This window comes from Trichophyton rubrum, assembly GCF_000151425.1.
Source record: "Trichophyton rubrum CBS 118892 genomic scaffold supercont2.2, whole genome shotgun sequence".
Classification (NCBI taxonomy): domain Eukaryota; kingdom Fungi; phylum Ascomycota; class Eurotiomycetes; order Onygenales; family Arthrodermataceae; genus Trichophyton; species Trichophyton rubrum.
Genome location: NW_003456427.1, coordinates 233,484 through 254,513, shown reverse-complemented (window position 1 = coordinate 254,513; position 21,030 = coordinate 233,484). Strand labels below are relative to the sequence as shown.

Genomic DNA, 21,030 nt, shown 5'->3' with positions numbered 1-21,030 from the left:
CACATATCACTGTTCTGGAAAGCCCCTTAGGCCCGGCCGCTCAGTGTTTCTTTTCTTTTTTTTTTTTTTTTTTTTTTTTTTTCTATTTTAGGTCAGCTGGCGACTCGTGGCGATCGTCTGGTAGCGCAGTAAGGACCACTTTTGGGTGGTTCAAACTGCGTGTGGGTTCGAATCCCACTGCTGACAATTGCCATAAATCCATGTTTAGATGTGCAACTGTTTAAAACTGTAACGACACTAACTAATTTTATAATTCGGGTACTGACCTAGCAAGCAGGTATTATTGTTCCTCACTCCTACCTAACAATTTGCCATGTGCATCCTCCAAGATATGTGCAAGAAGGTCAGCCGTTAAAATTGGCCAAGGAAATGCCATCAGATCACTAATGGATATAATCTACTTAGATTATCTAAATGCTAGTGCTGTCATACTAACACTTAACACCATGGCTAAATGTTATACAGTTATCTTCTGACCACACAAATGCCCCGGATTGCCATCATAATGCCTCCTCCCTTTTATATGCAGTGGGTATCATAATCCTATATACGTACAAAATCTCCTGTTCATGACAGCGGTGTCTGTCTATAAGTATGCGGGTTATAAGTGGCAGCGGGCATTCTGGTTCCATCACCCACGCGTCCCCGGTACGTAGCTCCTACATCCACCATCTGATCGGTAGCCAGTTGTGCTTCTTGGCTCAGCCGGGGCTGCGTCGAGGGATAGGACCCAGACTCCAGGCTCGAGGATGTTTGAGCCATGGCCCGAGAACGTTCGCCTTGTGGAATATGATCTTTGCTTTTCACTGCAGGGAACAAGTCAACAACAAACGAGAGCACGTATAGCGCGAAAATGAAAGCAACAACCCATTCAATAATCGCAGCGGTGTCTCTCGTTCGTCTTCTCTTTCCAAGGACTTTATATGCAATTGCCAGTGCTAACTCAACCAAAATGAAAAACACCTTGACCAGGAAGCTCATGAAGATGATTTTGTGTTCCTTGTATTCAACTCCAAGGCGGAGGTACTCTAGGCATATGAATAGAGCACTGAGCAGGTACCCTCCTCTAACGTTGGTCAACGCAATATACGTTAGTAACGTGCGGATGTTAGCAATTGGCGTAATGAGGATGGACCAAACTTACATGAACATTATCAGGAATCCACCGTGAAGGCGGGAATGTTTTAGGGTGTCAAAATGGGCCAGAAGAATAAGTCCAGCTGCCCCGACCATGGAGAATAATATCGCTAGCAAAGAAAGAGTCTTATCATATACTCCTCTGTTCGGCACAAGGCGATATTTATGCCGTAGCCAGCGTTCCGAGATGAATGCCAGCACAAAGAATACAGACGACACGGTACACCCCGCTACAAACAGCGGCTTGAGGCCTTGTGCAGCTACGTCCGATATATATCTATGAAATCAAAGTCAGTACAATGCAACGAATTGCTGCTATTTTTCGGGTACCATACGCTATAGACTGGCCTGGTTCCATTGACGGATATGCGGGGGATCCATCAATCTTCCACCGCACCAGGAGCACTATCAGTGTCGCTATCCGAGCTGATCAGCAGGTTTCTTCTTGTGCTTTTGGGGCCAGGCTTGCCATACCTAGCCATACGCAGGCTGCCACCAGGGGAAAAAGCCAGTAGGAAATATACCACATGGTGTCGAATCAGCTAGTTTGTTAGCCAGGCAAACTAAGGTGAGTTTCGAGATTCCGGCGTTTCCTGGGTGGGCGGTTATAGGTAACAAATGACAGCAATTGAGGATATATATAAACCAGAAAACAGGAATAACAGTTGAGCGAATGTCACAGCTCCTACTCCGCGTCGACTGCAGAGTCTGGCTGTCTATTATGTGTATAGAGCAATGTGTCCACGAAGCGTGCCAGGTGTTGAGTCTCGGGAAAAAAAAGCTCTCGCGGCCTGTCAGATGATGATGTCATCGGCCGCACCCGCTAAAAGCCGGCGGAGTTAAATTTCGGCATTAACGGGAGAGCTCGACCCGCATGGGAAGCACGAGCCAGCATCTCAACTTCGACAACTACAACAGTTACTACAACTACAACGTCAACATCACTACGACACTGCGGTAGTGGGATTCATGAGATTATCTGTGAGAAGCCGTCAAAGATCTAGCGAGGAGATAGTAGATCGCGAAGTGAGAACTCTGGCCTGTCAATGGAACTACCAGGGATCGTCGCTAACTGATTATTGCCCAATGGAAGAGCAGAAAAGTCAAGAGACTTTTGATCGACTTTGTTTCTTGTTTCTCGTTTCCTCTGTACCAGAATAACTAACCGGCTCCATAGCTCTTTATTCGCTGATTATTTTTTCATGCGGATAGTGGGTGTTCCATGTCTGGCAGCCAAATATCATGTAGTATGCCTGGGTTGTTTGGGAAAAGTCAAATGCAACATGGCTGGTTTGTTGAATTCATCCTCCATGGGGCGTCCTCATTGGCGATTGGTGGGAGCAAGCTGAATCTCTGGGTGTGATATCTGTCGGTTTGCCTTGTCCCTGCATAATCCTAGGACATGCTGCATTTTAGCCCTGTCGCCAGGCTATGGATCCAAAAAAAAAAAAAAAACGGCAGTAACCTCGACTGGCATTTGAATAAGTACATGCCTCCTCAATGAAATCGACAGTGTAGGTATAGACAGGATCTATCAAAAATGGGCTTTGGAGGGATCACTCAGTACGTGAATGGCATTGATTAACTTCGCTGGAACTTTATCAAGGATAGCTGCAATGTATGGACAATGGAAAGGAGATTAGAGCATGGCAGCTCGTTCTGGAGGACAATTAATAATTGGAAAGTATCCGACTAGAAGGTAAGAGAAGTATAATCTTGAAAGAGACGAGATGTACAAGTCTAATGGCATTAAAAATCAGTACCCATGAAGTGCGTCCCGGTAAATGAAAACTTTCAAGAGACATTGCGCAGGTTAAGAGTCAGGAGAGAAAACTGGTCGGCGAGGGAGATGAAAGGCAGCGAGTATTAAATCCATCTGTACTTTTTCCTCTTTGGTCGAACAAAGCCATTACGAGTTGCAGTGGTAGTAGATTTGGAAGAAGATGATTTAGAAGTCTCTGTCGTGGTAGGCGAGGCAGGGGATGCATGATCAGGTTTGGGTGTGTCAGGCGGTTTTGTGGAAGCGGGTTGTGTCTTTTTAGGAGACGATTTCGTTGATGATTTTCTGCGGCGGGCAAACCCTTCGTCTCTACTACTAGAGGCAGTGTTTATGGTTTCCACGCCATCATCACCATGGCCAGTCCCGTTGGTAGCTTGGTTGGATGGAAGAGGTGGCCCATGCATTGCGAACGGGTCAGGAGAGGGGTGATTTAGATAATTATTGTAAGGCAAAGGAGAATACACAGGCTGACACATGATGTTTGGAGGTGGAGGTGGATATGCCGGCCGGGGGTACATGGGATATGGAGATTGAGGCACAGACAGAGGAATTGCTCCAGCGGTAGTAGGTCCAGGCATCATTGAAGGATGCGGGCCGAAGGGGTAAAACTGAGGCTGTGGCGGTGGCTGCTGTGGAGGGAAATTTGGTTCATGTCTGGGTGATATTGAAGAACATGGTTGCCTAGGCCTGTTAGATGATTTCCTGAGAGATATATGACTAGGAACCGGAGAGGATGGGACAGAGTAGTGCCCAAGGTATACCGGTGATGAATAAGTCGTATCGGCAACGCTCTCGGATGGCCTCCTTTTCCTAGAAGAGCTGTATATCTGTCTGGTACTCCCTTTTGAGGGCGTTTTAACTGTTCCGTTGGTAGCTGGGGTGCGTGGCCGGCTGAGTCCAATTTCGGCATTCCGTCGTCTCCTCCTTTCCAATGCGTCAACCTCCCTATCCGTAAGGGTGAAGTTGTTCAACCGGTTCACTCGTGCATATCGAATCTTTTCAAGCGCATTTTCAACCAGAACATCATCGTCGTCTCGCATGGCAAGTTCCACTGCATACGCAATAGTGTCATTGTGTGAGAGCTCATGCCCGTCATATCCAGTCACACCATCACAGCCATCATCATTATTCTCACCATCTGAGCCTTCAGCCTCATCCATGCTTTCATCCTCATCACTATCAGACCATTCTCCGGGTATCTCATCCACTTCACCACCACAAGTCTCCCTTCTCTTGTTATCGACAAAAGGAACCAAAGACACTCCTGGATCTTCCTCGTCTTCCTCCTCCTCGCCATCACTTTCGTCTTCTTCGTCTTCGTCTTCTTCTTCCTCTTCACCACTTTCACTCTCCGTCAGCCGATTTTGACTCCTCTGACTCTTCCCCCTGCACAATGCCCCTAGTGGTCTTCCCCATAGGGGCACATCACAAGGAGCTCGCGGTCGACCACCTAGACCGCCTCCCCCGAAAAAGCATTCTCGATTGGCTTGTCCATCAGCGCGGCATGTCCGATAACGCACACACCGGTAGCACAGGTAAGCCACAAAGCAGTAGACAACGGTGACGCCCAGAGACCTAGGGGAAGTGCAACAACCAAAAGAGCAGTGTAGAGTTGGCTAGTGGTTGCACGGAAAATACCAACATCTAGATCCCGGCCTTCCAGTTTACCAATACCATAAGAGCCTCCGAGAACAAGGAGGATGACGAAAAGGAGGGCCAGGTTGGTGAGCAGACTGTAGATGCTGAGCACAATGAAAACAACAACATAGTTGCTAGAGAAGTAGGAGAGGTTGTAGCTTGCGCGGCTCTGGAATTCAGCAAAGTTGGCCGGCTTAGAGACTCGCTTGATATCCAAGAACTCAGAGACGGGCCGTAGGTTGGCGAAGCGACTGGACATGGACTGGGAGCGAATGCCATTGAGTCTTTCTGTGAGGTTCAGGCGCGAGGTAAATGCCTCGAGTGGGAGCTGAATACTAGCCATTGTGCCGGCTTATTGTGCAAACAACGAGATTCTGAGGATAACACGCAGGGGATATGCTTCAACAGGTAAGCCCTATCTGTTTTCAACAGTTTAACCATCTATTAATCAATAAAGCAGAAGACATATCAGGCACACGAAGAGGCATCAACAATCACAGGGATGGATGGACCCTGCCAAGAGAGCCGCTCCAGAGTCGACTAACCTTTTTTCTTTCCAGCTTGTCACAGACTACGTGAAATGCAAATCCGAGGCGCGGACGGCGAGGTATATAAGCACCAACAAGAAGAATATTGCAGCCTAGCTGGAGGAGACGAAGTTGGCGAAGTCGCAGGGCCGAAGTTGAAGACGAAGAAATTAAAAGCACAAGACGTGGACACATTGTGGCTTGGCAGGATGATGTAAGCAGTTCAGCCCCTGAGACGCAGATCAAGCAGACAATCATGATAAATTGATAGCTATTGCAAAAATACAAAATACGAAATAAATGTAGACATGGCAATGCATAAGTATAGGAATGTAAAGAGAGTATCCATAGGCATGTTCCCTGCGATGAGTTATGGTAGAGCGGTGTTCTTAGACTGTTCATCTCGCACGGCGTATGTATCTCTGCAACTATACTCTGAGATACCTATACAGCAACGAATATACCTGCTGTCTCATATTGGGGTACATCGTTATCACACATCCTCTGTCACTCAAGTCGAAATCTGTCTTTTTAAGCAAAAAAAAGCTTCGGATAGGCTCAATATCCATAACATTACAACATAATACATATATTACCCCACAAATCACTCCTTTTTGCCTCAGTGGAATGTGTAATATTTCAATGTGTGACAATACACCAATACAACCACCTTTCAACTTTCATCTTTGTTGATCAAACAAAACCTCGAAGATCAAGCAAAAGGATTCCTCGACAGCGCTGCCAATTTCTTGTCGACGGCCTTTGCCAGATCGCAGTCGATATTGTGAGCGCAAAGCTAAGGGTTTTGGAAGGAGAATAGCTACGCAGAACTGCGGGTGTGCCCAAGATGAGGCACTTCGGTCTTCTGCGATTGCTCGCCTTTGCGCTGCTGTTCGTTGGCCTCGTTGCTGCTTGGTCGAAAGAAGGTATGTGAGCTGCTTGATACGGCGATGCAGACAGTGTTCCAGTGTGTCTGCATACTCTAACATCACTTCGTTTAGATCACGAAATATTCCGCCTGCGAGATGAGCTGCACGCCACCCAGGGTCATAATGTAACCTTTTACGGTCAGTCCTGATACACACTCCTACATCAATTGGCCGTATATTGATCCGATTCTGGACAGATTTCCTTGGAGTCAAGCCCAATGCTGGCCAGAGCGAGATCGTCAAGGCATATCGCAAGAAATCCAAACAGTTGCACCCCGACAAAGTTAAGCGCGCTTTCATCGCCAACTACGGCCGCTCGCGCAAGGCCAAAACTGGCTCTAAACCAGGAGTCCGTGTCTCCAAGGGACCTACAGACCGTGAGATTGAAAAGGCGCACAAGCTCGCCACTCAGCAGTTTGCTCGCCTGGGTTTGATTGCAGACATTCTCAAGGGCCCCGGCCGTGAGCGATATGATCACTTCTTGAACAATGGATTCCCTGCTTGGAAGGGTACTGGATACTACTATAACCGGTTCCGCCCTGGACTGGGCTCTGTGCTATTTGGATTGTTCCTTGCCTTTGGTGGAGCTGCTCATTACGCTGCCCTTGTCCTAAGCTGGAAACGACAGAGGCAGTTCGTGCGACGTTATGTCAGACAGGCTCGCCGTGCAGCTTGGGGTGACGACTTCAGTGTTCCGGGCGTTTCAAATATTGGTGAGAGTGCTGCGGATTCTAGAGGACATTCCACCGCTGCTTCTTCGGGGGAGAATGCAGGTGACGAAGGTGCTGCCCCCGTTCCAGTTAACCGCCGCCAAAAGCGCATGATGGAGCGGGACAGTCGCAAAGAAGGCAAAAAACCAGTTAAAGCAGCTAAGGCGAAATCATCTGTTAACCGTGAAGACTCTTCTGCTCCTGGATCCGGCACTGCGACCCCTGCGGGTGTTGAGACTAGAAACCGGAAACGTGTTATTGCAGAGAATGGAAAGGTCCTGTTGGTCGATTCCTCGGGTGACGTGTATCTTGTTGAAGAAAATGAGGATGGTGTCAAGGAGGAGTTCCTCCTTGACGTTGACGAAATTCCCAAGCCCACCTTCCGTGACACCATGGTCTGCAGACTTCCCATCTGGATATATGAGAAGACTGTTGGACGGGTTGTTGGCGCCGTTCCTGACTCTACAGCAAACGATATGCCTGAACAGACCGAAGAGGAGGAAGTTGTGCCTCAAGAGGAAGAGAGAACCTCTTCCATTACCCAGAAGAAGAAGAAAGGTAGAAGGGGTTGATTTCGTTGATGGGCTTCGCTTTCATTTTTGCCTTTTCAATTCCCTGTTACCCATATAAAAGCACATTGACTTGTATTTTTTTACCTTTCCCTTTCATTCTCCTGAATTGTACACTAGAGTAATGATACATTATTGAATATTTATGGTATTGGACTTCAATGCTAATGGGTCAAATGGCATGCATAAACGAAATTGAGGGCATAAACCCAGTGGATTTAGATATTAAACGCTACTATTAAAAGGTAAATGTTGGATATAATGAAAACATACGGGGTATCGTTATCAGGTACCAGTGACAGCACCACATTCAAAATAGGCGTTCGAGACCAGGTGAACAGTCTCCCGGAATTTTAACATATCAAACATGCAGTACCATGATATTTTCTCCGTCACACATTAATGTTTCTTCAGGGTTGTTTGGCTATTCGGGAGAAGGCTCCATCAGGCACTAACTCAACTTAACTCGTCTCCTCTCTGAATTACCTGTAAGGCTGAGGAACGGCAGGTTGTTGGTAATTCTGATACTGGGGCGCTGGCTGTTCATATGTCTGGCCCTGCATCAAGGCCTGAGACTCGGGGCTTTTAACGGGATCATAGTATTGGGGCTGTTGAGGTGGAGGAGACGGAGAGAAATCATTTCTTGTAGGCTCAAATCCGGGTTGGCTCATGGGTGGTTGAGTTTGCATGTTGTGCTGAAACTGTTGTTGTTGTTGCATCGGGCTGTTGTATGCAGTGTTGACGTTTTGAAACGGTGGTTGGGGCCCAGGCTGAACTGGTACATAGGTGCCTTTGGTGGGGTCGTTTGGATCTATTGCTCCAGGTTGCGTGACCGGGGCCAACGAGCCTTCGGAGACGATATATAGAACAGCCAGGTACGACATGGTATAGAACAAGTTCCACAGAAAGGTGAAGACAGCAAATGCGGTGGTGGTATATGGTTGGCCTCTGACATAGAAATGGAAGCCATACACCACATCAAAGAAGGTCAGAAGAACAGGGAAGATGATCACAAAGAATATCCATTTCTTTGCCCACTGTGATAAATTGTTAGTTGGTATAACGGCAAACGACATACTCGAAAATAATGTTTGGTTGAGGGTTCAGGTATACATACAGAATTCTGGATCTGAGAGCTTCGAATGACAGCAAAGAGTATGCTGATAGACGCTAGGCAGGTTCCGATAAACGCGACTACATTGTAGGTAGCTCCTAGGCCAGACGTCACCTTGGATAGAGTATCAAGTACTCTGTAGTTCGCGCGTATACTCGGAAGGCTGGACTGCAATCCCAGGTAACAAACGAGAAGTATCGCCATGATAACCATGACAACAAAATGGCCAATTGCAACGACGCGCCCGAGAACTTTGCCGGCCAGTCGGTGAAGGTGTTTGCAGAGAGGGACCATAATTACTCCAATGAGGAGTAGAGTGCCCCAGTTTTTGAACCACGTTCGAATAATGGAAAGCAGCTCGTAGTTATCAGTAGATCTACACTCGCGCATGACCGTCGTTGTAATGAAGAGTATGGTAGATCTTGTGCGTTCAATATGTTAGCCTATACTTTCTCCTTCGGTTTCAGCGTATGGAGTAGTAGGTAAGGTATAGCATACGCTGTGATTAATGTCAATGATAGGCTTAATGCCCACCACAACGACCTTGATTTCCGCTGGTTCCTCTTTTTCATCGCGGTTGACTTGTTGGAAGTAAGGCAACCCAAGCAGAGGAACGTGAGAAGGAAGATGGACAGAAAAACCATCGAAGCAATAATGGCTCCATCTTTGAACGCGCCAGAAGCACAGCTGCTCGAATAGCTGCTGCTGCTACCATGACGGCCACCACCGTAATGTCCACCACCACCGCCGCCTTTGCCGCCTTTTGGTGCCATCGCGAGATTCAAAATAAAATAAGAATTGACAAGCGCGGTATCCAGTTCCCGATAGGGAAACGAGATCTCCAAAGGCAGATGAAAATTTTAGAGCCTCAAATTCAATGGATCTGAGGACACAGAAGAAACAAAATCAAATGTCCCTGTCGCGACGATATGTACTCGGCGGTTCTTCCCAACCGGTGAGCGAATGCTAGGCGAAAAGTTTTTGGGTATATTTTTTTTTAGAAAGCATTGCCTCAACCCCTAGGGGCCATACCGCATTCAGCTGATCAGCAGCCATTCAAGAAGCATCCTGTCCCATAGCAGGCCGCCATCAGCACACACTACGCCCTGAAGAAGCTTAGGCGCAGAATACCCAAATTACTGTGTTGAGAAACCGTGTCGTATCCATGGGGCTTAAAAAAAAGGAGGCGGCTTTGTTTGATACGAGCTAGAGGCTCCGCCTGCATATGGAAAGGACGTGCTATTGGAAGCACGTCAAGCTCTCTCGTATTCCGCTGCGCTTTCACCCGCTTTCCTTGGCTCGCTTGCCCTTGGGAATCGTATATATTCCGCGCTGCTGACACCATTTTAAGGCCTCAACCCGATAGTTCAGCTGCGCTTGTTCAATCCTCGGTCATATTTAGCCCGTGGCATTCTCGTCCTTGGTCACAGCTCCACTCGTCGTCGTGCAAGATGTGCTGGCCGCAAGTGACCTTCAACGCTAGGAGTTGATCTTCCATGCTTTGACTTTTGGGTTTTTTTGAGATCGATTAAAAAAACAAAGTTATGGTCAGGTGATGTTAAATATAAGCATATTATATAATCAACTCTATTTTTACCACAAACCCTTGAGTTTCAATACAGACAGAGAATCAGACAGAGATCGATTGCGACTTATTGACATTGGGATACTAGAAGTACGTTGGTGCCACACCTTTTTTGATTTATGCATGCACACTAAGCGCTAAAAATATGGCTTTACTTTGGACATACCCAGATCGTTGACTTGACCGCTGATTCTGGTGTTAAGAGCTGCTTCCTATATAAGCTGGCGAGTGCTGCGCGGTTTTTAACAGCAACGCTTATGTATAACTAGTGAGATGAAACGCATGAGGTATTATTTGAGACTGAAAATTCTATGGCAGATACGGCAGTTCATTCTTTGATACCTCAACAACGGCTTGGTCCTCGGTGTTAACTACTTATGAAGTCAAAGGAAGGAATATGCTGTTTACATGCGCCTGACTGTGAAAAGGCAGTATACGGATTGGAGAGCTAGCTATCCCAGGGGTGGAACAGTCACTTTTCTTACATTTGAAGGCAACTCTTTACGAGCACTTTGCGCCATGTCAAGACTTCCAGAAGTCACAGTCATTCCGAGACTGCGATACAACTCAGTAACATCTGCTGCCGACTTTCTGTCATAGTCATATTGATGTTTGTTGTGGTACCACGCCTAAGTTGCTGACGTTAGTTTCAATATTTATATTTCCGGAGCCCGTAGCTTGCAACTAGTTACCTTAGAGAGAGACCATGCAGTCTCCAAGCTTAGGATTTCTCCCGTGTGAAAGCCACGTTTTTGGGGCCATTTCTGCGCACCCTGCTTTGATTTGAATAGCTGGATGGTGCCACATACAAATCGAACATCTCTCCACCACGTTGAAGGTGGAACAGAGAAGTGAGCACAGCAATCGCTTGTACTGAGCTCCCGATGAAGGTAAATAACTTTGAGTTCATCTCCCTGAACAACGACCTGTACCTCTTGGGCCATGGAACCTGAGCCGACCGAAATAATAGCTTTGTCTGGAGCCAGCATAGCAGCTAGGCCAGGGGCGCACCAGCTTCGCTCACCTTCCGACTAAGAAGATTGTCAAACTCGGCTTTTAACTCATGACTTAGCATAGACTAACCACTATAAATGGGATTGGACTACAGGTACAAGTAGTCAGTTATGGCTCAATTTGGTGGTTTAAGGCGACATTAGATATTTTAGCCCTGTAAACTCACAGGTGTGGAAACAGATGTGCCATTGCCATAGGAGTTGGCGCACACGATTCGTGCTTGTATAGGACTATGCGATGCTCTTCCTCAGGCTTACGGAGAATAGACGGTATTTCGCAAGATCCAAGCCCAGATAATTTGGCCAGTTCATCCTCAGTAGGTGGGCAGCATTCTTGGAGGTAGAACTGGAACAGTTCATAGCGAACTTTTCGAGTAACTTCCTTCATGCTGATTTACTTCGAGACCACTGAATAGAAATTCACACGGTCATTGAATAGTAGAGAGACTGGGGAAGTTACTTATAATTAGGTATAGATTAACTGGTTTTCGCCTCTGTTGGCTACTTTCAAGCGATGGTACACGTCAATTCTAAGGCATAACAAATCGAGTGGAAATATGGATAACTAGCTAGCGAGCGGCTTGAGACGTCGTCTCTTCTTTGGCACCCCGAAGAGCGCGTGGGCCTCCCGCCAACCTTAACCAGCAGGGCGGAGTCGCTTGGCGCCGGAGGCTGAGTTGACGAGCCAGCTGCCAGGCAACAGGTTTTACGGCCTATATATACTTAGATCAATCATTGTGATAGTTACGGTGAAAAAACATCTTCTGAAACCCTTAAAAGCATTTGATTGCCAGGTTTCGTGTGCACCGATATACCCCTCACTGTACACCACGTCCGAACGTGAACCAATGTCTCTCAAGAATGGTACTGGGTTAGATTTTGTATCTACCCATCCATTTGTGAAAGCAACTCTGCAAGACAAGATTCGTGGAGTCATTTTTGGATCTGCCTTGGGTGACTGTATTGGTTTATATACAGGTTGGCTATTTTCCCCCACGCGCCGTGTACAGAGGAGCTTACCAAAATACCTAGAGTTCCTGTCTAAGAAGATTGCCGAAGATGCGTACCCTCAAGGTAGATTCCAGCTAGTAGATCCAGCTACTAAATTCCGAAATGATGGCCATAGGAGTGAGCTCTGCATTCTCCCTTACTCTAATCAATTGCAAACTATGACACTAATGGCGAATGGGATATAGACAAATTCGAACTGGTAAGTTTTAATCTTGGAGATGTCTTTTTGACAAGCTAGACATCTTAATAACCGCTCTTTTGTTCTTCGTATATTTAGAAAGCATGGACGGATGATACAGACCATGCTCTCTTAATACTACTCTCATATCTACACCACAACGGACAGATGCTCTCTCCCTCTGACCTAGCAAAACGTCTGAAAATTTGGATTGACCAAGGACTAAGGGCTCTAGATCGCCCTCCTTGTGGTATCGGAAAGACAGTGGGTTCGGTATGTATTGAAAGAAACTTACATGCTATGAAGTATCGATTTGACAAGCTCTAATCCTCTCCTGCAGATTGTCCTCGACAAGGAATACCTCACCAACCCAAGCCAGAAGGCACATCAGTACTGGGTCAAAGGTGGTAGAAATGTGGCACCGAACGGGTCTTTAATGAGAACACATCCTCTTGGTATCATATGCCTTGCCTTTAGCTTGGAAAAAACCTTCCAGATTGCTACCGATTTTTCTCTAATTACTCATGCGGATCCGCGATGCATTCTGGCATGTTGCATTTCCACCGGGCTGATTCGTGGGATATTAAGAGGAGAAATATTGGACGAAAAGGGCTTGGATACTCTTCTAGAGGACGCCTATACGTGGGTCGACTCATGGGTCCGGGACGTTCGGCTGCCCAAGGATGACGCACAAAAGGAGACTGACAGTGACATATACGAGCCTGACGCTCGGGAGTTCCTTGACAGAGAAGAGTTTGACCAGCATGCCTACGCAAAGACCTTTTCTGATCTACTCCTTGACGCTTCATACAAAATCGGGTACGTGTATAAGTGCCTGGGAACAGCAATATTGAGTCTTCGAATGGGCATGCAAAAATCACCCCATGGCAGTACTCCAGGAACTGGATCACCTCCCCCTCTCACCAATTCAGCTATTTTCGAGAACATTATCACAGAGCTTACATATGAGGCAGGGGACGCAGATACCAATGCATGTGCTGCTGGTGCACTTCTTGGGTCCTGGCTTGGGTATAACTCTCTTCCCTCTCACTGGAGAGATGGTATGGATAACAATGACTGGCTGATGCAAAAGTGTAACTCCCTCATCCAGGTTATAGGGGTTGGAGATGACGGTGCTACACCATATGATGGGAAATTAGATGCTGATACCTCGCCTGATGGGGGTAAAGGGCTAATGAATAAAGAAGAGCTGGAGAAAAGGGATAGCGACATGATAGTTAAATACATGACTCGCCATGCAGAAGGAGTTGCGGAGGAGAAAGCTCGACTAAAGGCGGAGGAAAAGCAGAAGAAAGGATGGAAAAGTTTCTTGGGGTAAATGTATAGTTATATGGGGCGCTGGGTATTCACATGGTGGTCTATCCTACATGTCTCTTCAGATATGTTGATTCCAGCATCGTCGCCCCTAGACTGCAGGGGTCGTTGACAACTGTGGTTGAGGAGATAATTTGAGGGATAATACCATCTTTTTCTAGCTCCGATGTCAATTCAGAACGGTATGCATCATTTTTTCCTGCAAGCAGTCCACCGCCTAATATCAGATTGCAATTTCCAGAACCAGCTGCCTGTGGTAGGAGAGGTTTCAGCATGCGAATTAGGCCTCGGATTCCCTGGCTGATGATATCGTGGGCTTCACTGCCAGCTTTGGCATCATCAGCTGATTGCTGATCCTGTTGGGGAGGCTTAAAGACGTCCAATACTAGCCTCGCCACACTAGCGATCTTGTTTTTGGGGTAGCGATTTTCGGGACAAGTATTTGTCAATATAGCACTGAGCAGATCGTAGTTATTATTGGTGTCTTGCAAGATACCAAAATGATCGAGAATCTTTTGACAAAATGGGCTTAGCATCTCTTCGATGTTTTCCAAGGAAGGCTCCCCATTTGAGGAATGACGCAGGATATCAAGAGCAAAGAGCGTAGATCGTATGGCAGATCGACCTAGGTCAAAGCCAGACCCATCGTCACCAAGTAAATGGCCCCATCCGCCAGAACTCCCACTCGGGACCAGTTCCCCGGTCGATCCGTCATGGTGATACTTCACTGCAACGCTTCCAGTCCCGGCAATGAGGACGATGTTGGTTGCAGGACGATGGACCACTGTGTCATGGTGAAGTGAAGGTGCCGATGCCAGTACTTGAATGTCATTAGATACTTTTAGAACTCCATTCTTGGCCAATCGGAATATGGATGACAACTTCGAGTCAAGCGCTGATTTCATTTGAGGCCGATCATATCCAGCAACTCCAATCCAAATTGCTTCGAATTCGACATTTTGCAGGTTCAAAATTTGATACTTCAGTTGCAAAAGGGAAGACAGATTGTCAAGAGCTCTTTCTGCGGCAAGCTTGATCGCTAAGACTGCAAAATCTAGGGGAAGTTCGGATCTGAAAAGAGTCATTAGTCAATAGTTATTCTGACACATATTGGAAATCTCGAGCATACACGTTAGAAGGTCCTCCCTCACCCTCGCCCTTCTGCGATAGCGAATTGACAACGATTGCGCGACATTTTGTACCTCCCCCATCTATATATAGAATGTATCTTTGGGATGAAGTGGTAGACTGGCTGATTTCAACAGCATTGGAACCATGTTTATCCACTGCAGATATCGAATCGATGGGCAATATCGCAGAAAGTTTACCACCTGAAGCGTCCAGCTTCGTTTTTGCATATTCGGGAGTCGAATTTAGGGCAAGAGTTGCAAGGCTAAGCTTAACGCTACCATCACACTTGTGAAGCAACGCATCTATTTCTTGATCTGTGGATGGGCATGCTGAGCCACTGAGCTTTCGGATGATATTTCTTGACCTCTGTTGAAGCTTCAAATTTGAAGTCTTAACATCAACCATCTATGAAAAAAAATTAGATCCCAGTAAGGGAAAAAATTAAAATGAAAACAATATGCGCATACCATGTTGCCATATGATTTTCCAATCTTAATCATGATTCCAGTACTCAGCATATTTAGCACTAGTTTGGTAGCTGTGCCAGCTTTCATTCTAGTGCTCCCAGTTATGACTTCAGGCCCAGTGACCGGAGTTATCATATAGTCCACTAGCCCGGAAGCACTCATTGTTGAGGGATCTGAACATGCAATGCCAATAGTAACGCACCCAAGACTCTTCGCATACTCTAGGCAAGATAGCACATAAGGGGTGCGGCCTGAAGCAGCAATTCCGATCAACGAGTCAAGCTCTGGTTTAAGATCCAAGTTTTGCAGATCTCGTTTACCACCATTATGGTCGTCTTCTGCGCCTTCTTGGGCCTTTCGCATTGCCGCGTCTCCACCAGCCATAAGGGCAACAAATTGCCCAAACGGAGCAGAGAACGTCGGGGGTATTTCCGATGCATCAACCACCCCAAGTCTATCTCGATTGAATCTAGAATTAGTTGTGCTGGATGATCCGAACGGATATGGGTTTGACTCGATAGCCATCTCACCTTCCACTTGTGCCTGCTCCAACATATACAACCCGTCCACCTTGAGATACCCGAGGTGCCAATGCATCAATTGCAGCAGCTATTGTTGGTATATGAGAGCTAACCACGCTAGGAACCGTAGCATCTTCACTATTTATCAGATGACAGAGTTGGACTGTTGAGACACGGTCTATGTTTGTCGTCCGAGGGTTTGACCCTTCTGTCTGCAGGGTGGACAGGTCAATAAAGGAACCCATAACGTCACGCTGAACTCGTTAATACAGTCCTGGTAGCTAATTCGCTTGCTGCCGATATACACTGTCGATATTCACTTTCAGGGTCTCGCTTTGAAAAGATGAAGGGCATTTATCTTAGGAGACGTAGCTAATATATCACTAGGCCGGGAGGGGGCTCCAAACCCGAAGTCACATCTCGAGCCAAAATGACCCACTCCATGTTTCCCGAGCCTGGAGACCATGGATGACCCGAGCTTTGAGGTTTGGAGAAGTTCATCGTTGCAGTTGCATTTATCTAGCAATTGTCTCATCAGTGGTTCTCGAAGCCAGCTAACTTGGCTGCCCACCCGGTAACTAATAAATAGCTAGCCGAGCATAGATTCTTTGGACTGGTAATGCAGCTTTTTGCACTTCGAGATATTCATAATTTATCTTCATCTCTCTATCTCTTCTTGCTTATCGGGTTGGAGAGGTGAATCAAATTTTACAAAGTAAATTGGTCGATATATTAGAGCCAGTTAGAGTTAACTACACGTGATCTCGCCCAAAGAGGCAACTCCCAACGTCCTATTTTATTCTTTGCCTGCAGAGATTCAAAGCTGATTGAATATTTCGATACCACCGACTTTTCACCTCAAGGACTATTGATGACAGTGTGGTGTTGAGCTGCACCTGGGAGTCCTGATTTTGTCTTTTGCCTCCCGCAGAGAAGAAACGGGCTCACTGGTCGAGAATACGAGGAACATACAGTAACTCCCACATCGGACTCTGTTCGACCGAGAAGGATCTGGAGAGCCGAGATGCGACGCTGGTCCACTGGCAGTTCACAGGTGAGACTGCCGGTGCTCGCTGTGAAAAATGCATAGAGACTGGCTAGAAAGCTGGGGATGGCTAGATTTGTATTATAAAAAAAATAAGGCAAAGGATCAGGAGGTTGTACAAGCCCCAGCCTTGCTGATATCTCCAACGACTGAGAATTCGTTGCCTCAAATCCAGAGTAAGACACAGCAATAAAGTGTCTTACTTACCCCGGATCTAACGTCCGGGATGTTGCAGTTGAATACAACCTTCTGCTGCACCTGGAAGCGACCATGAGACTTTCCCCATGCCTTGAGCCAGGGGCTATTTTAAGAGAAAGCTTGGATCCTTTGACATGGCGCACCCTTATTTAAGAGCGTGTTCTGGTCGCCATTTCTATTACAAAGGGCTTTTTCATAAGGAATATCCTCGATCTGGCTAATAACTTCTTAGTGATCTCAAGGTGGGACGAAGAGAGTGGCAGAAGATAGGGGAACATGGCAAACTCCGTGCCTGCAAAATCTCAGGCAGGACAGATGGAAAGCGGTGGTTCCGAAAGTCCCAAGTCATCTAAATGGATGGACATCTATAGCCATGCATGGTTCCAAGTGTTATTGATCAGTTTCATCTGTTTTTGCTGCCCTGGTGTAAGCTATGCCCCTTTCCATTCGCAATATGTGCAACCGCTAAAGCACTCGATATAGATGTACAATGCTCTCACCGGACTTGGAGGGTCTGGCCAGGTAGACGCAACCGTTGCTGCCAATGCAAATGTTGCACTGCTTTCTGCCACAGCAGCTACTGCCCTGTTCTTCGTTGGACCGATATTCTCGGTTGTTGGCCCACGAGCTTGCTGGCTAGTGGGTGGGTGGACATATGCCCTATACAGTGCGAGCTTGTTGAACTTCAACAGTAAGTCCTACATTACATTTCCCTTCCCGTGAAATGATATAGATCATATAACTAAGAGCACACCAGTACGACACAACGGCGCATTCGTGATTGCTGCTGGAGGGATTCTTGGTGTTGGTGCCTCATTTCTATGGGTTACCCAGGGCGCAATAATGACCACCTATGTACCCGAGTCGCAAAAGGGACGAGCCATCGCTGTATTTTGGATCATTTTCAATCTGGGCGGCATGATCGGTTCCCTGGCCAGCTTTGGGCTGAATTTCAACTCCAAAGAAGGCTCGGTGTCGAATAGTACATACATCGCAACTATGGTGATCATGATATTCGGATGGGTTATCGGCGTCTTCATCTGTCCCCCATCGCGCATCAAGTTGCTGCAACTACACGAGGCCGAGACCAGCGTCGTTCACCAATCAATTGGAAAGAGGCTATATACTATCCTTCAATCACTTCTACAGATCCGGGTACTATGCGTTCTTCCGCTCTTCTTCTGCGCAAACGTGTTCTACTCGTACCAGCAGAACAATGTCAATGGTACAACGTTCAACATTTGCTCCCGATCGCTTAACTCGGCTATATATTGGATGGCACAGATGTTTGGTGGCCTATTTATGGGCTACCTTCTGGACTTTGCCTATTTCAATCGCCGGCAACGTGCATGGCTCGGCTGGGCTACACTTCTGGTGACTGGTATGGTAATCTGGGGCGGTGGACTTGCCTTCCAGCGCTGGGAGGATGAGCGACTTGCAAACGGCATGAAGCAGGACATTGATTACGCCCGTGACGCCAAGATCGCTACTGGCCCTATCTGGTTGTACTTCTTCTACGGAGCATACGATGCTTTATGGCAGGGGTACTGCTACTGGTTGATTGGTACTATGTCGAACTCAGCGGCCGTGGCAGCTGTGTTGGTAGGTGCGTATAAAACATTCCAGGCTGCCGGAGGAGCAATGGCTTGGAGAGTCAATGCCCTCGGTGCGGCCCCGTTGACACAGTTTGCGATGGATTGGGGGCTTTGTATCGGGGCATTGGTGCTGGCTATCCCTTCCGTTTGGATGGTTACATTGACCAGTGTTGATGAGGAGGGTACAATGGCTGAAGGGAAGAAGGTTGACGAAAGCGATGATAAGTAGATATGATATGAATCATGATCAAAGCTAGGTATTGATTAATACTGTATATAGTAATGCATATATTAAATGAATTAAAAAGTCTAGTAAGTGTCCATCCTATAATAACTTCGCAGCTAAGTGGCAACTGATAGCAAGTGGTACGAGTCTAATCAATAACAAGACATTCCATGCAGATCTTGAAACGGACAAGCACAACTTGGAAGCAGAATGGGGGCAAAACAAAACAGCAGTAACATGAGGTATCTTAATGAACATATGCCCATAATAGCATTAACCTACCACAAATTAAGCATCTTGAGAATGTCGTGACGATGGAAAAACGAGCGGTTACGTTTGCCGAAGATATCTATGAATTATCCTAGTTAGGAAATGGGATATAGTAAAAAAAGGGGGGGCGAAAGTTGGGGTTTCTTACACATTGGTACACTGAGCAAACAGACAGCTACTTCGATGCCGCCAATGATAAGGAAGACCCTCTTGGCTCCGCCTAGAACCACCCAGTTGTATGCAAAGTAAGTGAGCAAGAAACTGAACATGTTCTTGAACACAAGCAAACAAGTGAATGACTCGATGGCAATTTCACCTGTCGGACGTAATTAGCCAACAATTCACGGATACGAAAGATATGGCCAATGGGAGGCAACTTACGATGAGCATCAACAATGTAAAGGGCGCTGGCTACAGCTCCCATAACCATGCCGATAAGAACAAACATGAAGAAGACATCTGGTATCACCCATCCGTACTTGGACACGTTTCCAGAAGCAAACCCGAAGCCGAACAGGCCAATGCCACTGAATACCAGCTGAGGTAGGACGAGCCAGATACGGAATTCGGGCTCATATTTGCCCTTGTTGGCGCGGATGAGTAGGTTGGCAGACCAGTCCGAGAAGAGGCCTGACAGGAAAAGGCCGACGACGGATCCTATGAAGGCGCCTGTGTAGAGATAACCGGTCTGTTCCTCTGTGAACCAGAGTGGTGGCCCGAGGAAGATTGCAGCGAGGACTACGCCAATGAAGACTGTCCAGCCAATGATGACGCCTTGAATAAGGCACGCCTGCAGAAGCTAGTTAGCAAGCGCGCAAATTGGTCAAAAGGAATAATAGGTAACCAGTAATGAGAAATGAGGGGTGAAAAAAGAAAAAAGAAAGCAAGCTTACCCATGCAATACTGGGGTGCAAGAAGAGAGGGAATGGCCGTAGGAGAAGCTTCCAAAAGCTCTCATCTGTCTTGCGGCCATTGAAGAGAGCCAGTGATTCGACGAATGTAACCTTCCGTGGTACATCTCGTTGTGCGGTATCACTGTTGGCAGCCACTGCAGCTGAGCTGGGTCCAGCAGCGGAGTCGGCATCTGCTTCTTTCTCAATAGTTTCTCGAGCGGCAGCTCTGGCGGTGCGCCGATCGACGTCCCCTGAAAAGTCGGTATTGAGGTGTTGAGCACGCTTATACGCAGTTTCGGGAACAAAGAAGTAGACGAATGGCAGACAGACGCCAGAAAAGATCGCAATGAAGTAGAAAGTCCATTCCCAGCCCAAGGTATGGGTCATTTTCCCAGCTATGACGGGGGTGAGAAATGCGCCTCCGAAAAGCGCAACGTTGGAGAGGGCCATGCGTTTTCCGCGCTCCTAGTTATTTTCGCGCGTTAGGAAGATAGAATAAAAATGAAGAAAGGAAGGAAGTTTGGAATCGAATGAAACGTACATGGACGAAGAAGAGGTCGCCAACGACGGCATTGACGAGAGCTTCGAACGGAGCGAGACCGACTCCCTGGAATATTCTTGCCCAGATCAGGCTGGTATGGTTGCGCTTGCTGAGGCCAGCCCAGATGCAGGAGATGACGATGATGAGATTTCCGAGTAAGAAAAGATGTCGCTTCCCCCATACTCTAGCGGTCGGTACTATTATGATACCGGCGACCCCGACTCCGCAGAGATGGTATCCGGTCAAGAGAGCTGCCTGGGTGAAATCAATGGTGTAATTGAGTGCGATTGTAACCGTGTTTGCGGCCATGATGGAGGAAGTGGTAGCGCATATCACCGACGTGATGGAGAGAATGACCAGAATGAGGTCTCGTTTCCATAGCGGCCAATTCTGCAGCTCGTCAGTATTCTATTCTCTCGTTCAACCTGTGCTGGTGGTGAATATGGTGTTTTCTCACCAGGGGATCGTTAGGGTCGTCACTCGGCTGCGGAACGAGAATGATAGGGACAGCGCCCGATTTGTCGTATTTCAGGTGCGATTCTTCGGGAACAGGCGTCTCGACGGAGCTCCCATCGTCGTCAAGCACGTATGTTGTCCCTATATCAAGTCAATATCAC

At 47.1% G+C, this 21,030-nt stretch overlaps 9 protein-coding genes across 13 annotated transcripts; 3 read left to right on the top strand and 6 right to left on the bottom strand.

The window, feature by feature from the left end:
* Positions 1-154: 154 nt before the first annotated feature.
* Positions 155-1,948, bottom strand: TERG_01641 (uncharacterized protein). Of its 2 annotated transcripts, XM_003236868.2 has the most exons (4): positions 1,612-1,948; positions 1,473-1,554; positions 1,145-1,414; positions 155-1,066 (listed from the first exon to the last, which is right to left on the bottom strand). In XM_003236868.2, the coding sequence occupies exons 1-4, from the start codon at positions 1,664-1,666 to the stop codon at positions 568-570; spliced, it is 906 nt and encodes a 301-aa protein (XP_003236916.1). In that variant the 5' UTR covers positions 1,667-1,948; the 3' UTR covers positions 155-567. The 2 variants fall into 2 exon arrangements, with proteins under 2 accessions (XP_003236916.1, XP_047605473.1); XM_047749326.1 differs by having other exon boundaries at positions 155-1,414.
* A 5-nt stretch (positions 1,949-1,953) lies between these two features.
* TERG_01640 (uncharacterized protein) lies at positions 1,954-5,215 on the bottom strand. Its single transcript, XM_047747793.1, has one exon. It carries the CDS (start codon positions 4,075-4,077, stop codon positions 3,004-3,006), a length of 1,074 nt encoding a protein of 357 aa, XP_047603758.1. The 5' UTR covers positions 4,078-5,215; the 3' UTR covers positions 1,954-3,003.
* A 714-nt stretch (positions 5,216-5,929) lies between these two features.
* Positions 5,930-7,293, top strand: TERG_01639 (uncharacterized protein; the record flags this gene model as incomplete). The annotated part of the gene is made up of 3 exons (XM_003236866.1): positions 5,930-6,008; positions 6,084-6,149; positions 6,209-7,293. 3 exons carry the CDS (start codon positions 5,930-5,932, stop codon positions 7,291-7,293), a joined length of 1,230 nt encoding a protein of 409 aa, XP_003236914.1.
* A 479-nt stretch (positions 7,294-7,772) lies between these two features.
* On the bottom strand, positions 7,773-8,794 carry TERG_01638 (uncharacterized protein; the record flags this gene model as incomplete). Its single annotated transcript, XM_003236865.2, has 2 exons — positions 7,773-8,327; positions 8,408-8,794. The coding sequence occupies 2 exons, from the start codon at positions 8,792-8,794 to the stop codon at positions 7,773-7,775; spliced, it is 942 nt and encodes a 313-aa protein (XP_003236913.2).
* A 1,064-nt stretch (positions 8,795-9,858) lies between these two features.
* TERG_01637 (uncharacterized protein) lies at positions 9,859-11,646 on the bottom strand. Its single transcript, XM_047747792.1, has one exon. The coding sequence runs from the start codon at positions 10,976-10,978 to the stop codon at positions 10,646-10,648; it is 333 nt and encodes a 110-aa protein (XP_047603757.1). The 5' UTR covers positions 10,979-11,646; the 3' UTR covers positions 9,859-10,645.
* Positions 11,647-12,627: 981 nt separating this feature from the next.
* TERG_01636 (uncharacterized protein) lies at positions 12,628-13,530 on the top strand (the record flags this gene model as incomplete). Its single annotated transcript, XM_003236863.2, has 1 exon — positions 12,628-13,530. One exon carries the CDS (start codon positions 12,628-12,630, stop codon positions 13,528-13,530), a length of 903 nt encoding a protein of 300 aa, XP_003236911.2.
* Positions 13,531-13,570: 40 nt separating this feature from the next.
* TERG_01635 (uncharacterized protein) lies at positions 13,571-14,611 on the bottom strand (the record flags this gene model as incomplete). The annotated part of the gene is made up of 1 exon (XM_003236862.2): positions 13,571-14,611. One exon carries the CDS (start codon positions 14,609-14,611, stop codon positions 13,571-13,573), a length of 1,041 nt encoding a protein of 346 aa, XP_003236910.2.
* A 2,494-nt stretch (positions 14,612-17,105) lies between these two features.
* Positions 17,106-18,712, top strand: TERG_08700 (uncharacterized protein; the record flags this gene model as incomplete). Its single annotated transcript, XM_003236861.2, has 3 exons — positions 17,106-17,314; positions 17,372-17,579; positions 17,646-18,712. Exons 1-3 carry the CDS (start codon positions 17,165-17,167, stop codon positions 18,710-18,712), a joined length of 1,425 nt encoding a protein of 474 aa, XP_003236909.1. The 5' UTR covers positions 17,106-17,164.
* Positions 18,558-20,396, bottom strand: TERG_01634 (uncharacterized protein). 4 transcript variants are annotated; one of them, XM_003236860.2, is made up of 4 exons: positions 19,873-20,396; positions 19,361-19,769; positions 19,128-19,295; positions 18,558-19,058 (listed from the first exon to the last, which is right to left on the bottom strand). In XM_003236860.2, exons 1-4 carry the CDS (start codon positions 20,320-20,322, stop codon positions 18,988-18,990), a joined length of 1,098 nt encoding a protein of 365 aa, XP_003236908.2. In that variant the 5' UTR covers positions 20,323-20,396; the 3' UTR covers positions 18,558-18,987. The 4 variants fall into 4 exon arrangements, with proteins under 4 accessions (XP_003236908.2, XP_047605472.1, XP_047605470.1 ...); XM_047749325.1 differs by having other exon boundaries at positions 19,128-19,769; XM_047749323.1 differs by having other exon boundaries at positions 18,558-19,295.
* Between the last annotated feature and the right edge of the window lie 634 nt (positions 20,397-21,030).

Coding starts and splice junctions, on each gene's coding strand:
- TERG_01641 (XM_003236868.2), bottom strand. CDS start 1,666: ATGTGGTATATTTCCTACTGGCTTTTTCCCCTGGTGGCAGCCTGCGTA. Junction 1,415..1,472: donor GAACCAGGCCAGTCTATAGC/GTATGGTACCCG, acceptor TTGATTTCATAG/ATATATATCGGACGTAGCTG. Junction 1,067..1,144: donor GGATTCCTGATAATGTTCAT/GTAAGTTTGGTC, acceptor GACCAACGTTAG/AGGAGGGTACCTGCTCAGTG.
- TERG_01640 (XM_047747793.1), bottom strand. CDS start 4,077: ATGGATGAGGCTGAAGGCTCAGATGGTGAGAATAATGATGATGGCTGT.
- TERG_01637 (XM_047747792.1), bottom strand. CDS start 10,978: ATGCTGGCTCCAGACAAAGCTATTATTTCGGTCGGCTCAGGTTCCATG.
- TERG_01634 (XM_003236860.2), bottom strand. CDS start 20,322: ATGGCCCTCTCCAACGTTGCGCTTTTCGGAGGCGCATTTCTCACCCCC. Junction 19,296..19,360: donor TTACATTGTTGATGCTCATC/GTAAGTTGCCTC, acceptor TACGTCCGACAG/GTGAAATTGCCATCGAGTCA. Junction 19,059..19,127: donor TTTGCTCAGTGTACCAATGT/GTAAGAAACCCC, acceptor GATAATTCATAG/ATATCTTCGGCAAACGTAAC.